General features: G+C 48.0%; 5 protein-coding genes across 5 annotated transcripts; all 5 read right to left on the bottom strand.

The window, feature by feature from the left end:
• Positions 1-964: 964 nt before the first annotated feature.
• Positions 965-3,771, bottom strand: EURHEDRAFT_520109 (SLC26/SulP family anion transporter; the record flags this gene model as incomplete). The annotated part of the gene is made up of 3 exons (XM_040786809.1): positions 965-3,258; positions 3,312-3,457; positions 3,510-3,771. The coding sequence occupies 3 exons, from the start codon at positions 3,769-3,771 to the stop codon at positions 1,225-1,227; spliced, it is 2,442 nt and encodes an 813-aa protein (XP_040642578.1). The 3' UTR covers positions 965-1,224.
• A 1,790-nt stretch (positions 3,772-5,561) lies between these two features.
• Positions 5,562-5,846, bottom strand: EURHEDRAFT_447594 (uncharacterized protein; the record flags this gene model as incomplete). Its single annotated transcript, XM_040783677.1, has 1 exon — positions 5,562-5,846. A coding segment is annotated over one exon (285 nt), but the record flags the coding sequence as incomplete, so codon positions are not given.
• Positions 5,847-6,552: 706 nt separating this feature from the next.
• On the bottom strand, positions 6,553-7,353 carry EURHEDRAFT_399212 (ser/Thr protein phosphatase; the record flags this gene model as incomplete). Its single annotated transcript, XM_040779907.1, has 1 exon — positions 6,553-7,353. One exon carries the CDS (start codon positions 7,351-7,353, stop codon positions 6,553-6,555), a length of 801 nt encoding a protein of 266 aa, XP_040642576.1.
• A 1,036-nt stretch (positions 7,354-8,389) lies between these two features.
• Positions 8,390-11,292, bottom strand: agdC (putative alpha-glucosidase; the record flags this gene model as incomplete). Its single annotated transcript, XM_040783613.1, has 7 exons — positions 8,390-9,278; positions 9,327-9,435; positions 9,485-9,949; positions 10,002-10,073; positions 10,126-10,369; positions 10,422-11,029; positions 11,082-11,292. The coding sequence occupies 7 exons, from the start codon at positions 11,290-11,292 to the stop codon at positions 8,390-8,392; spliced, it is 2,598 nt and encodes an 865-aa protein (XP_040642575.1).
• A 660-nt stretch (positions 11,293-11,952) lies between these two features.
• Positions 11,953-13,694, bottom strand: EURHEDRAFT_408097 (NAD(P)-dependent alcohol dehydrogenase). Its single transcript, XM_040780743.1, has 2 exons — positions 13,195-13,694; positions 11,953-13,121 (listed from the first exon to the last, which is right to left on the bottom strand). Exons 1-2 carry the CDS (start codon positions 13,365-13,367, stop codon positions 12,128-12,130), a joined length of 1,167 nt encoding a protein of 388 aa, XP_040642574.1. The 5' UTR covers positions 13,368-13,694; the 3' UTR covers positions 11,953-12,127.
• Positions 13,695-13,831: the final 137 nt, after the last annotated feature.

Here is a 13,831-nt window from a genome sequence, read left to right as displayed (position 1 = left end):
GCGACCCTAGAAATTGGAACCTGCTCCACGTTCTAAAATAATCGTAATTATCATGGCATATCCGCCAAATGTCGCTGCTTGAAGTGTATTGCCGAAGTAACCAGTATGTATGTTGATACTATCAACGTCATTAAATCTTTTTTTCCCCCGAGATTCTGGTCCGGCCTTGGAATAGAGCCAATTGCAAAGTATCATGAAGACGCGTGTTGACTAGAATTAATGTGATCATTGGCTACTATGGAATAATGCTTTTGAAATTGATGGCTTACTGTTATGCCCAGTCATTCCGACCAATTCAAGCAGGCGGCAAAATATTCCATAGTGCTTATCATACGATGCCCTCGAAAGGACCTTCTCCAACTCTCCGGTTTCTGAGACATTCGAGGTCTTAAAGCAGAGGCTCGATTACTTGCTCGTTACCTCCTGCCAGTGCAGCGTCGAGAGCGCTAGTGAATTTCCCAGAGGCAAAAAGGTCGGCATTCGTTCATGGGAATAAGCACAGCATCTTCATGTCCATGAAATGCAACTGCCCGCAGTGGGTTCCCAAAAAAGCCGCCAGACTGATCAACGTTGGCTCCATGATCGAGAAGAAACTGTAGACTATTGGCACGCCCGCTCCTAGCACTGATATATAACAGTCAAGGCTTCCTATCAATGAGAATATTGAATATAGAGAGGGAAAAGAAGAAAGGTAGCCATCCGGTAAGACAAAGGAAAGCTATCTATCCATTGTGCAATCACATGTGGAAGGGCTAGGACTTGTTATTTGCTCACATTGCTCTATTGGCAGCGCTTTCCAGCGTTGACAGCCGCTGATCGTCACATTTTAGATAGTATATGGATTATTAGAATGTATATCGGACACCCCTATTTGAACATTAAATATCAATCAATTGAGATACCTCTTCCCTGCTGAATACTAGAGACTCACATTCTGGAGTTAAGGATTTTGACAGAAATAGTTAGCAGGCATTTCATTTGGAATTTTTTTTCTTTTTCTGAAATTATCACTAAACAAACAGGCCAATAATTTCACCAATGTCTTCAGAATTAGCACAGAAGGGTAGAACGAGAGCTAAACCAAGAAAGGAAAGATCGTAACCTATTTCCAACAAAAAGCCCTCCCGTAGATATAGCCGCATATTCCATTTCTACGTCTTAAACAGACATTGACTGATAAACCGACACAGAAACCAAATAACACCAAGTATAATTCCCCTGCAGCTATCCACTAGACTCAGAATTAGACATGGCACTCCGAAGAGCGCTAGTCAAGTCAACATGGAAGAACGGCCGACGGATCCCGTCAACCACGGACACCCCATGTGGACTGCGTCTGCGATATGCCTTGCTATCGAATCCCTGGCCTGCCTTAATATTCTCTTCGGGACTCTTCCAGTCCGACAGATTCTCACTCTGATGCACATCGCTCTCTGTAGCCTGCGGGTACTGCTTTGTCTGCAGCCCAATCTCGGCATCTTCAGGCCCCGGTTGAAGAAGAGGCTGATCCGTGATGGCAGTGGGGTCACCGTCAATCTCCGCCACGTCAAAAATGGCCTTCCACTTGTGCACTCCACTCGGAGATCCTGGTGCCGGGAGCCCGAAACCTGCCGCCGCTAGAGCCCGTTTCGTCCACCGATTGTTGATGTGGGCGAAATGCCATTGGACGCGGTCTGGAGCAGCGTAGCGGTCGAGTTGGTTGCGGACATCGATCAGGTTTTGCACGCATGTCACATCGACGTTATTCACTGAGGAGAAATCGAGGATGATAGCTCGGAGAGTCGGCAAAGGAGACAGGGCCTCTTGTTCTTTGGATTGCACGCTTGTTGGGGCTGGGTCATTCCACGGTCGATCGCCCGGACTTCCCGATGTCTTTGGACTCGTCTGACGGGTAGTCTTGAAGATGTACTGGACGAGGTTTTCTGTGTAGTGGTTTGCATTCGGATAGTTGAATCCGTCCGACAGTCTGTAAATGAAGATGCCCGGCGATAGCTGCTGGATCTTGACGTGGGGGTTGGAACCGTCCGCATGTGTGTTTGGCAGGTAGATGCTCCGCGGCGAGGTGCTTTCGTAGTGCAGCTTGGATATATCCATTCTTTCGTTCAGCAGATGATCACCAATGACAGAATGAATCTGGACATGACCGAGAAAATTTCCGCGAGCCTTGGCAATTCGGAACAAGAGTACTGCCAGAGAGACGCAGATGGTGCAGTAGATTCCGATCTCGATGGTCGAGAACATGATGACAATAACACCTACAAGGAAGATAATTGCATCAATGGGAGACACACGCCAAAATTGATAGGTTGTACTGGGTGGCGTGACAAGGTCCCCCACTGCATGGATAATCACAGCAGCCAAGGAGGATTTGGGGATATAGTAGAACAGAGCCGGCAGCGCGTAGATGGCCAGAAGAACGACAACAGCAGTGATGACGCCAGCCAGAGGGGTGCGCACCCCCGATTTCGCTTTGATAGCAGTGCGAGAGAACGAGCCCGTGGCAGGATATCCACCTAGAAATGGTCCCAACAAATTGGAAATTCCAATGGCAATGAATTCCTGCGACGAATTAATAATGTAGTTGTTAACTCGACCAAATGACTTGGAAATAGCAATATGCTCTATAAGTAGAACGATCACTGCAGCAGGGAGTTCGCTAGCAAATGAGTTGATAATTTCCGCGTTAAGCTTAGGGACTTTTGCATGCTGGAAACCCCGAGGGACGTCACCAAGCATCTTGAAAGCAGGGTTATCATGACGGTGGAGATTCACTGCAGCGCTGACCATGGTGTAGAATAAGATAACAAAAGCAGTGCGTAAGGTCGAAAGGAAAAAGAAAAGCTTTGCCTTATGAGGCATTTTCCTCGCTCCGTAATTGCATGCTGAACGAATCCCGTATAACATTGCGAGAGCCGTAAGACCCATTGCAGCATCCATCTGTGATGTTGGCAGATATTTCAGCGTGTCGATGATAACCTGATAGGTGGCGCCTCGAGTCGAGAAATTTGCTGCTTCTCCGAGGACCGTCTTGACTTGGCCAGCGCACACATTGATTGCCGATCCGGTCATGAATGCCGTGATCGCTGGGAGAGGAATGAAGTCGACAATGAATCCGAGGCGGAGGAAGCCGAGAACCGTCACAATTGCGCCGCAAATAATTGCAAGGGCCGAGGCAATGATCGAGGCATCCAATTCGGGGTGCTTCTCTCGGGTGTTGATGATGATCGTGCCGACTAGAGTAGACATGACAGCCACGGGCTGCGCGACGTTAGCCTCCAGGGGATCAGGACGGGTAACATTTACAAACTTACTCCAATTGTGATGTCTTTGGAAGTTGCAAAAAACCAGTAGATCAGGACACCCATGAAGGATGAATACAGTCCATACTCCGGCGGCAGTTGGGCCAGTTCAGCGTATGCCATTCCCTGAGGAATGACAACTACACCGACCGTCACCCCTAAAAGACTCGATATTAGTTCCGACAATAGGTCTCTTCGGCTTCCACATACCAGCAATCAGATCTCCGATAAACCACTGTAGATTGTAATACATGATCCAGTGGAGGAAAGGGAAGAGGTCGTATAGATAGCGACGGACTTGCGGGCTCGTTGGCATATGGGCACGAATCCAGTCAGCTGCCGTCGGCTCAGGCTCGATATAGGCATAGGATTTGAATTCATCGCTCAAGGCAGGGTAAGTGTCTGGGGTCAAGTCGATGCCCAGGGCTCTGGCCAGAGCACGGCCAACTCTAGCTGACATGCTTTCAACCATAGCTGCAGCAAACTGTCAGTAGTCCCAAGGATGAGAGACCTCAATATCTAGAACTATGAGGCCTGGTCAAAAAGAAAAAGAAAAGAAAAGAAACCAAGTAGGAGAAAGGCAAAAAAAAAAAAAAAACGGTATGAAAACATCGCAATATTTATCCCAACATTGAAAATCTCGAAGTACATCCTCTTGCCATTTAGGGCCAACTGAGCAGCAAATGTACGTTTAGCGCGATGTCGTGATTATAGAGCATCAGTGCAAATAGTCCTACAATATAGGCCAGTTAATTAGCTACGAGTCGCGACCTTGGTGGGAGCACACTAGGAGGTATCAAACGTCAATGGCTGAACAGCTGCCCCTTCCCGCATGGCACGGATAGGGCTGAATCGCCCATCTCAACCTCCTCCAATAGTTAGTAGATTAAGAGTAGCTAATTATCACGCCATCTACCTCAAGTAATACTGTTGCCTGGATTGACTAGACCAGTCCCGCCAAGTGCCCAAAAGTCCAACCTGCAATTGTGCTGGCACCCGGTCAAGGCTAAACATTGGACTACTGTGATTTGAGAGTTCTTCCATCGTCCCCTTGATTACTTTCAAGAAAAAAAAAAAAAAAAAAGAAAGAAAGAAAGAAAGAAAAGAAATTCGTGGTTTGGATCTTTCATTGTTCTTGACTGAAAGTATTTCTCGAGGGACCAAGTATCAATCATGTTGCGACAGACTCACTACCGAAAAATCCCGTTTTGAAATCTGCCTCTGCTTAACAGTCAACCAAGTGATGGCAGCTTCTCAGTTCTCCTCCAACTCCCTGTTTCCAGCTCCATTGAAACTCGGCTTCTGACATTACACCTCTATGTTGCATAAGGTGGAATGACAAGTAAAGCTTCACACGAAGGGGAGTCTGCGAGTGTTAGATGTCAGCCCATGATGCCTCTCGTCTTCATCCCGATTCCTCACCTTCCCCATGACCTCCACGGTCTGTTTACTTTCTTGCTCTCCTTAACAATCAAAACTACGGGATGTTGCTGTACGTATTGTTGGTCCATCCCAGGCTGCAGAGTTCCATGAATAGTTCAGCCCTGTAGGGCCGGTGGGAACACCAATGCTTAGTTCCACTTCTACGCTTATGTCAGTGGGCCCAGACGGATTGACTATGTGTATCTAATAAGCACAGATGCAGCAGATTTGGCCAATGGGATCGTTCTCAGTGCGTATTGGCCAATTAAGTGTCAAAGATAACAACATACCGGTTCGCCCACCCCAGGCTGCAGAATTTCGTGAATGGTTCAGCCCTACAGACCCATAAACCCCGTTAGTGTCTACGCCGAGGTCAGCCGACTTATTAATAGCTGAGCGACCCCGGGAAGGCCTGTAGATGCGCTTTCATCGCTGATGGCTTTCGCTTTCTCTATTTGAGCCATCAATTCAATAACACCCAGGTCAAGTGAAATCTGTCGCTGATCTTCTGCAGGCAAATAGCAAGGCCAAACTCGTGAAGTTGGCTATAGCCTCGAAAGTAGTCCGCATGCATGAAATTGTCACGGGCTCGGAATAGCAGATACGAACGAACTGAGTTTCTACCTAAACTATTGTAGTCATCGACGAAAATATCGAATCTGAAGGAGAAAGAGAATTGCATGCAATATGTCTCATGAATGAAAAAGGGGCCATAACCAATCCAATAAAGTAATCAAGACGTGCTTGAAATCAGTCGCTGTAGAGTCGTATTCCTCCTTCCTGATGTTTTTTATGATATTATCGCCTATTAGGATGTATTTAATCCACGAGAGGGTTTAGCTATTTATAACCACATATTTCGAGTGTGGAAGGATACACCGGCTGCAAAGGACATACATAGTAGGAATTTTTTGTGTCCCGTTTGGGAATCTCAATTCCTGTCTTGAAATAGGACCTGGGGGCATGTTCTTGAGCTTGCTGTAAAGTCGTGCTTATAATGGGTTTATCTTTGATTCTTCCCATTGTAGAACCAATCCACCAGCAGAAGAACTTTAGTTCAGGTAGTTCAGGTACTGGGTGCTTTTCTTTAACCTCATAGATATCCGGCATGCCTTGTAGTTCCCTTGTACTTCTACCAGAAATCTAGTTGGAAGTTATTAAATACAAATTAGGAAGCCATATCATGAATACTCACTCGCTATAATCAAGGACCCTTCTTTTTGTATTTTTCTCTGGTAGGCTTCAGTACTCTTCTAGTCCATTTCAAAATCCTTCTGTCAATGGGCATTGGGGCCATGCTCTTAGTCTTGTATGTTTATACATCTTACATCTCGCTATATATGGAATTGAGGGTAAGTTAACAAGAAACTTTGCAATATTCAGGATAACATAAAAAAGAAGATTCTGAAAGAGATCCATTTTTGGCATCTTCTGCTTGTCTTCAGAAAAGAGGGATCGAGCTAACGTTGTGTAATGCTTGAGGGAGCACCGCCACGCTTGGAGTCAGCCTGATGACCCAGTGCAAATAGATAGTTGTCAGCTGGATCATTATCTATCGGTTCATTGCTCTTGCCTCTTATTTCCCCCATTAGGCGTAGCACCTAGTGCTTCCCCAGGGCATCGAACGATTGTTATATACTCCGTACATCCTAAAATGCATAGGAAGGGGCGATTATCAATCTGCTTTAACTCACTTACATCAATAGCCTCATATATTTTCTACTACAGATAAATCCGAGGCTGTGCCGCAATACCCCAGGAGCCTAAAAAGGGTTAACAAAGCCAGGAAGTGCTGGGAAGCAGCTGGAGAGCTTATTGACAATGACTGCATCTATTCGCCAACCGTGAACACACGGCCAGCATTGAACGTCTTATTCGGGTACACATAATACCCCTTCTGATTCGTCATGATAATCTTCCCACCCTTATCTCTGAACTCACAGTTGTAATGCGTATGTCCAAACGCCCACGCCACAACATTAGACGCCCTCCAGCACTCCTTATCACTCAGGTCCGTAGCAAACCCACTCGAGACCTCACTTCCTTCATGTCTGGGATCCCTACTACTCGGATCCGTGCTAGGGCTGTGGTGTGAAAGAATCACGATCCGTCGATGCGGCTCGTCCACAGCCATTCGACCAACCTGATCATCAAGCCAATTGAGGTCCGACTCATGTGCAGCATTATGCTCACCCACATTCCACCGTAGAATATCCCTGAAATCCACCATCCGGCTTTCAACAGCAAACTCTTGGTGCAGAGGGACATGCGAGAATAGCGTGCATCCTAGGATCGTAATTCCATCGCTGAAGTCGAACCTCGTCTGATCGAGAAAGACAAACTTCCCCAGCATGATCTTGCGTTTATCCACATTTGCTTGAAATACCCGCATTTTCTTCCTCGCCAGCTGAAACGACATATGGTATGGATCATGATTGCCAAGGAGGTAGAAGACGATTGAGTAGCGGCTGAGTTGGTCTTCAAGGAAGGTGAAGAGTTGAGGGTCTTCCACATGGCCGATGTCACCGAGGAGGGCGAGGTTGGGGGCTGTTTGGGGGAACGTGTAGGAAGCATAGGAGGGGTGGGTTTCGAGGTGAAGACCGGAAATTATTTGAAGGTCAATGCGGGTCATGATGGTTGAAATGGTGGATGGAATCGGTATAGATATTGCAAGGTCGAGGGTAGATGTTTGTAGAGGTATGACCTCATCTTACATTCGACAGTCTACGCTCAAGGACCGCCCTCAACCGTACGCAATGCCGTAAGAATATACAAGCCAGACGTGACAAAATTCATGTTTATGGCACAATGAAGTAGCAACACAAGTATGTGAGAGGTATAAAAATGGCATTTATAGACAACCACCACTCTAGCTAAAAGTACCATGTATGTGATTTTAATGGCTGGTTGACAGACATCCATTTTTCGGCTTGGTCACTGAGTATAAAAGCATTTTAGGGTTGATTGCAAGCTTTTGTATCCACACGTGTTTCGACTATAGACTACTCTGTACGGAGTATCGAGGTCTTAATACCCATTTCCTAGCACCAAGCCCCCCTCCCAGAAACAAAACCCTCTCGTTCATCATCTGGAGAATTACATAGATCCTCTTTCCACATAAGTAGCACCAATTTAAGCCCATATTCAATCCAATACAAGTAGAACAACACTCACCGTTACCTTCTACATCCCCGCGCAAGATAATCAATCAGCCAGATTCCAACTTTTCAATTCTAACGGTCTTATAGCTTATTTCATTTTTCTTGTTTCTTTTCTTCTTCTTCTTCTTTTTTTTTTTTTTTTTTTTTTTTTTTTTGTGGTTCGGTTGATGTTAATGCCACATCATCGAGATCGTATGGCCCGAGCCCAGACTATTGACGTGAGAGTCTGCAATGGATGTAGAAGGAGGATGATCATCCTCAGCTTGATCATATCTATGATGAGATTTGATTTTGATAGGTCCAGCACGTCTCGATCTCCATTTCAGCTCCTAACAAAATGTCATTGGCCAAAGTATTCATCATAATTCAATAGTTGGATCGGATGCATACTAGTGATCTACAACTTATGCGACGATATGGATGGTTTTTACGTGGAATTGCTTTCATTTTGGCTGACACTGCAACTTCTGTATAGGGCTAGTCTGTTATGGATATCCCCCTGAGCAATTAGATCTTCACAGTCGTCTCCTTATTCAACTCAATATGCACGCCCTTCTTTGCACTCTTCTCCCCAAGCAAAGTAACAACCTCCACAACCGCATCTCCACCAAACTCAAACTTTCCACCAATATTCAATTCACCATCACGATACTCGAACTCGATCTCAGAGGTTTTAGGCTGCTCGATCGAGTCGCCATCATCCAGGTACAGACTACCCGACGCAGTGCCATCGAGGCCAGGCGCGATGATCAGCTCAAAGCCCTTCTTGCGCAGCTCAATAGTTGTAGATGCACCCGAGGTACGAGCGGGGATGACATTGCCGCCGCGAATGTGCACGGGGATCTCAGTGATATTGACATTCTGAATGGTTGTGTGCGTGCCGTTTCCGCGGAGTGGCGCACCAGTGTGCCAGTCGTAGAAGATATCGTCGGGGAAATAGGCCTTAACAGAGCGGGAGCCCTTCTGTGTAACTGGGGAAACGAGAATAGCGTCACCGTAGAAGAACTGGAGGTCATTGGAAAAGGTTTTCTTATCCTCTGGGTAGAGGTAGAAGAGGGGTTGGAGGAAGGGTTCACCGGTCTGAGTCTGGTGGTGGAAGGCCGTGTAGATGTAGTCGAGGAGACGGTAGCGGGTGTGGATTGCCTTCCGGGCGGATTCGGTGACAGTGGGCCAATGGTAGAATTCCTGTGGACGGTAGCCGAGATCGTTGTGATTACGGTAGAAGGTATAGAAGGATCCTAGGGCTGCCCAGCGTGCGCAGAGTTCTTCGGTGGTGTTGCCGCTGAATCCGCAGACGTCTGCTCCGACCATTGGGACTTGGAACAAGGATCCAAAGGAGAGAATTTGTTGGATGGAGGCCCTATATCGGTTCCATTGGCTCAGGTTGTCGCCCAGCCTGATTCGTTAGTATTGAGAGTAAATTCAATGGAATCTGCAAACTTACCAGTGTCCAACTTGCGTCCCAGCTCCTGCAAAGGTGCTGCGAGTAATGACCAATGGTCTCACATCTTCGCGGCGCTGCAGCATGGATTTGCGTGAGACAGCGCCCATCACTATTTCGGTTAGACGCAAGATCGCGAGCCAATGTGTGAGGGTACTTACTTGTACCATACATGTTGTGAGTATCATACTCGACATATCCTCCTGAGTGAACGAGATCCGTGTCGATCGTTTTCTGGCTCAGGCCTCCAGCAGCGTTACGAATCTTGTATGGCGGGCTGATGAGGTTGCGGTCAGGCAGGCCAATCTTCTGTCCCTGTTCCCTCTTTCCCAACCCACGCTTCGATGAGGATGGCTGGAAGTCGGAGGGGAATCCAGGCAATGGACGCGGGTTGCTCGCACGGACCGAGGGTGGTTTTGGTGGGAGATCATTCTCCTTCGAATACTGCTCCGGGTTCGGGCATGGGTACGGGCACATGTTGGCAGCTTCATTCATGTCGATCCACAATCCATCAATGTCAACGCCGGTCTCTGGGTTGAAGAAATCATTGAATTCCCCATCCCAGTACTTTTGGATATCAGGGTGGAACCAGTCAGGGAAAGCAGTAGCACCAGGCCATACAGCACCTAATCAACGGTCAACCATCCATTTTCAGGAAAACTAAGGTTGACAACGTACCCTTGTAAAGTGTCCCATTCTCCCTCTTGATGAAAATGTCCTGATTAAGGCCCTTCTTGTACGCGGAATTGTCTAGAGTATGTTAGCGGAATCCTCGTATCAATACTAGTTGGCAAGTACTTACTGCTGGCACTAACAGCCGGATCGACCATAACAATGTAGTGCTGATCGTGGTCATGGAGGTAGTTCACCAATTCGCGGACCTTCTCCAGAGGATATCTCTCAGGATCATTTGTGAACACCCTTCTCCTGTCCATGTAGTCGATGTCGTTCCACATGGTCTCCAAGGGGATGCCGGCCTTGCTGTAGTTGTAAACAACTTCAGCGGTCTCGTAGATATCTCTGTAGCCGTATTTGCAGTTGTGGAACTGTTAGTGGTTAGCTGGTTTCCTTCACTAGTTCCTCAAAGTAATAACATACACCAAAAGTCCAGTAGCTCTGCATGGCCGGAAGACCAACAATCTCAGAGTATTGGGCGCTGACATCCTTAGGAGTCGACCCAGTAAAGAAATAGAAGTCAAAGACACCGCCAAGGGTGTTGTATTCAAGATACTGCTTGTCGTCTCCAGTTCTGTCGAGTTTAACGTCCATTCCGTTGGAGTTCAAAAGGAACACTCCGTGTGTTCCCTTGTCACCACGGTGGTCGTAGTAAACCGGATGGCTACCGTACAGGTTGCTATCAGGGGGAGCACCAGGGGAGTCACGGTTCCAAAGAGTTCGAGTGTAGTTGGTCGTAGGCAGACGGAGAGAGTCGCTGTGTTCTCCCAACCCGTAGATATGCGGGTCCTTAGGGAGCCAGGTACGAAGTCCCAAGTACTGAGACTGGAAGATAAGCTCCGAGGCAGACGTGTCAAACAGCACCTCATCCCCTTTGCTGATGGTAAAGGAGAACGGCTCGGCTTTGTAGTCGAACTTGAGTTCCGAGTTCTCACGAGAGCCACCATCACTGCCTGGACGGGCCAGGACAGACTCGGGCACTTGGTAAACTTGTTCATCGGCATCATATATCATCACATGGAGACGTTCATCTAGAAACGTTAGTATAAGCTTAACCAGTTCTACTGTACAACAAGGACCTACCAGTTTGATATTCAACGAGGAGCTTCAAGCTCTCCAAGTCAGAACCATACGTGTTACAGGGCTTGCCGGCCAACACCAAGTCAGCCTCCAAAGAGTTGGATCCTTCTTGGACATTGGTTGCCTTGTATCCGGGACAGTGCTGACTATTCTGTCTAGACCCAATAACGGCCGCCCCTGCAAGGGGCGCAAGGAGTAGTAGACTCCCCAGCATGGCGGGCTCAATAGAATTAGAACGAGATGGTAGTCTAGCTGTCGTATTCAGCCCGGGCTACAGCCTAGTATTTATATTGCTGACATGCACCGAGGGATTTGTTTTCCGGATATCCAATGTGGGGTGCAAAAGAAACCGATAAATTGTATTAACCCGCCAAATCACCTTAATTCTTGCATCCCTGGCCACAACGAGATTGACTGAACAAACCGACGCCCAACAAACCCGAACCTCACATTCCAAGACCGGGAATTTGTCGGCTTCGGTACTGCACGGCGTCCAATTGACTTTGTAGAGTGGATGGACCCGGCCAAAGGCTAAATCTGGAGAAATGTGGGGAGACTCTTGTCTGTGAGGTCAGACCGCGGGGAGAGTCCGTGCAACGGGAGGGCGTCGTTGGCCGAGGGGGAGGACCAGCATCGGCCATTTGTCGGAGAACTTGACGGTAGCGTATCTTCCAAGACCGATCTACGTCGGGATGTAGCGCTGTTTCTGTGGCCCTCCTGCATCGCAGCCATCATCATTCCGGTGTAATAGCGGAGGGAACAAGATGGCTGTCTTTGTGGGAATCCGTGGGATCAAGAGATGAAGAGATACGAAGGGAGACAAGAAGACGTGCCAAGACTTGATTCTTGTACAAAATTATGCACGTTAAGTTATGCGGTTTTAAACAGGAGCACATTATACTCCGGTAGGAATCAAGCTACCGGTTCTCTATGGTTTAAATTGCGTCTCTAGCATAGGTATTTAGAAAAAGAAATATCACATAAACAGGGTCATCACAATGCAAATGAAAACAACACCAATCCCACAACCACAAACAAACGCCATTATCTTAGATACTTTGACCAGCCGACGAGGTCTTGACATCTTCCTCCGAACTCATGATCTGGACCTTAATAGCACCCGTCCGAGGGTCAGAAGCCGTATCGAAAGCCTTAAGGGCGTCTTCGAGCGCGTAGCGGTGGGTGACAAGTTTCCTTAAGTCTATCACACCGTTCTTCACCAGGCGAATGGCGCGGGGCCAGGTGTTGGAGTAGCGGTACTGATACTGGAGGTCGATTTCCTGGGTACTCAGACGCATGAACGGGATCTTCATTTCATTCTTGCCAACGCCAATCACGAAGACCTTGCCACCAAATTTCACACTCCAGATGGCGGAGGCGACACTGCTCTCAACGCCTGTGCACTCCAGAGCAAGACGGGGTCGCAGAGCGTCCGGAGCGGAGCCATTGCCGTCATTCATAACGTTGATGATGCCCTGAGCATTGTCCTCCGCTGAAAGGTTGGTCTGAACCTTGTAGGTGCGCACGTCGGGTACCAGCGACTTGGCAAATTGCAATCGTCCCTCGTCGATATCGGTAATCACGATGGGCGATGCACCTGCGGCGCGAGCGCTGAGGAGAGTAATAAGACCAATGGGACCTGCTCCGGTAACCAAGCAGGGGTCACCCAAACGAAGTCCACTGCGCTCAATGGCTGCCAGAGACACACTGAGTGGCTCCAAGAGCGCGCCATCTTCATAACTCATGTCTCCAATCTTGTGGCACCAGACGGATGGGTGGTTGACATAGCGACGGAGGAGACCGTCGACGGGAGGAGTAGACAGGAAGGCAACGTTCTCGCAGCCGTTGTACCGTCCAGTAAGGCAAGGTTCGCAAGAGTTGCAAATAATGTTGGGCTCGATTGCCACACGGTCGCCCGGCTTGAGGTGCTTCACGTCGGGAGCCACGGCAATGACCTGACCAGCAGATTCATGACCGAGGATGTGGTCGCCAGTAACGATCATAGGTCCGATACAACCATCGTGCCAGAAGTGAACGTCGGATCTAGTTCAAGCCAACGGTTCAACAGTTAGTTATCGTAATCGCCACGAAGCTCAAGAAAGAAGATGAAGCATACCCGCAAATTCCTGTGCTGCGGACCTCAACAGTAACTTCTCCAGGGTTCAATCCCTTTCCACTCTGGACATCCTGGAGAGAAGGCTGCGCTTCAGCGACCCAGAGGTCATGGTTGGTGTTTGTGAAGACGCCGATGTTGGCTTTGTTGACGGTAACAGTGGTAGCGCTAGCCATTATGCTGGTCGGATGACGTAAAGCGAATGATCTATGAAAACGAAAGAAAAGATATGGAGGTGAAGGAAAGAAGAGGAAGAGGAAATGACTGGGTTGTACTGCTTAAATAGTCAACCCAAAAAAGAAACGAACAAAAAATCTGCAGACGAGGGTGACACGGCCATCAGCGCTCCCTCCATCCAACAACACTCATCCGCATCTCGACTCTGGTGGAGTGGATGGAGTACAGCTTTTACCCGAACCACATTGCCCCGCGAACGTGGGGTTGGCCTGGAGGGCGTTATTGGCCAGTGCGGAGGACAGCGACTGTTAGTTAGCTGAACAGCATTATTAAGGACGTTGAGTGGCAAGGAATAATACTACTGAGAATTCGAGATATCTCGGTAACTGCTAAGCATATGCAGCACTTCTACAAAGGTACACTGGTAAAAATACACACGGGCAATTCAATTCCTTCAGTGGTA

The sequence above is a fragment of the Aspergillus ruber genome (assembly GCF_000600275.1).
Source record: "Aspergillus ruber CBS 135680 unplaced genomic scaffold scaffold00002, whole genome shotgun sequence".
NCBI classification, from domain to species: Eukaryota; Fungi; Ascomycota; class Eurotiomycetes; order Eurotiales; family Aspergillaceae; genus Aspergillus; species Aspergillus ruber.
The sequence above is the reverse complement of the archived record's forward strand: the minus strand, read 5'-3'. Positions and strand labels throughout refer to the sequence as shown.

What these genes read in the sequence shown, in the direction of transcription:
- EURHEDRAFT_408097 (XM_040780743.1), bottom strand. Translation starts at nt 13,367, where the DNA reads ATGGCTAGCGCTACCACTGTTACCGTCAACAAAGCCAACATCGGCGTC. An exon ending in CGCAGCACAGGAATTTGCGG is followed by an intron (nt 13,122 to 13,194) that starts GTATGCTTCATC and finishes GGCTTGAACTAG; the next exon opens with ATCCGACGTTCACTTCTGGC.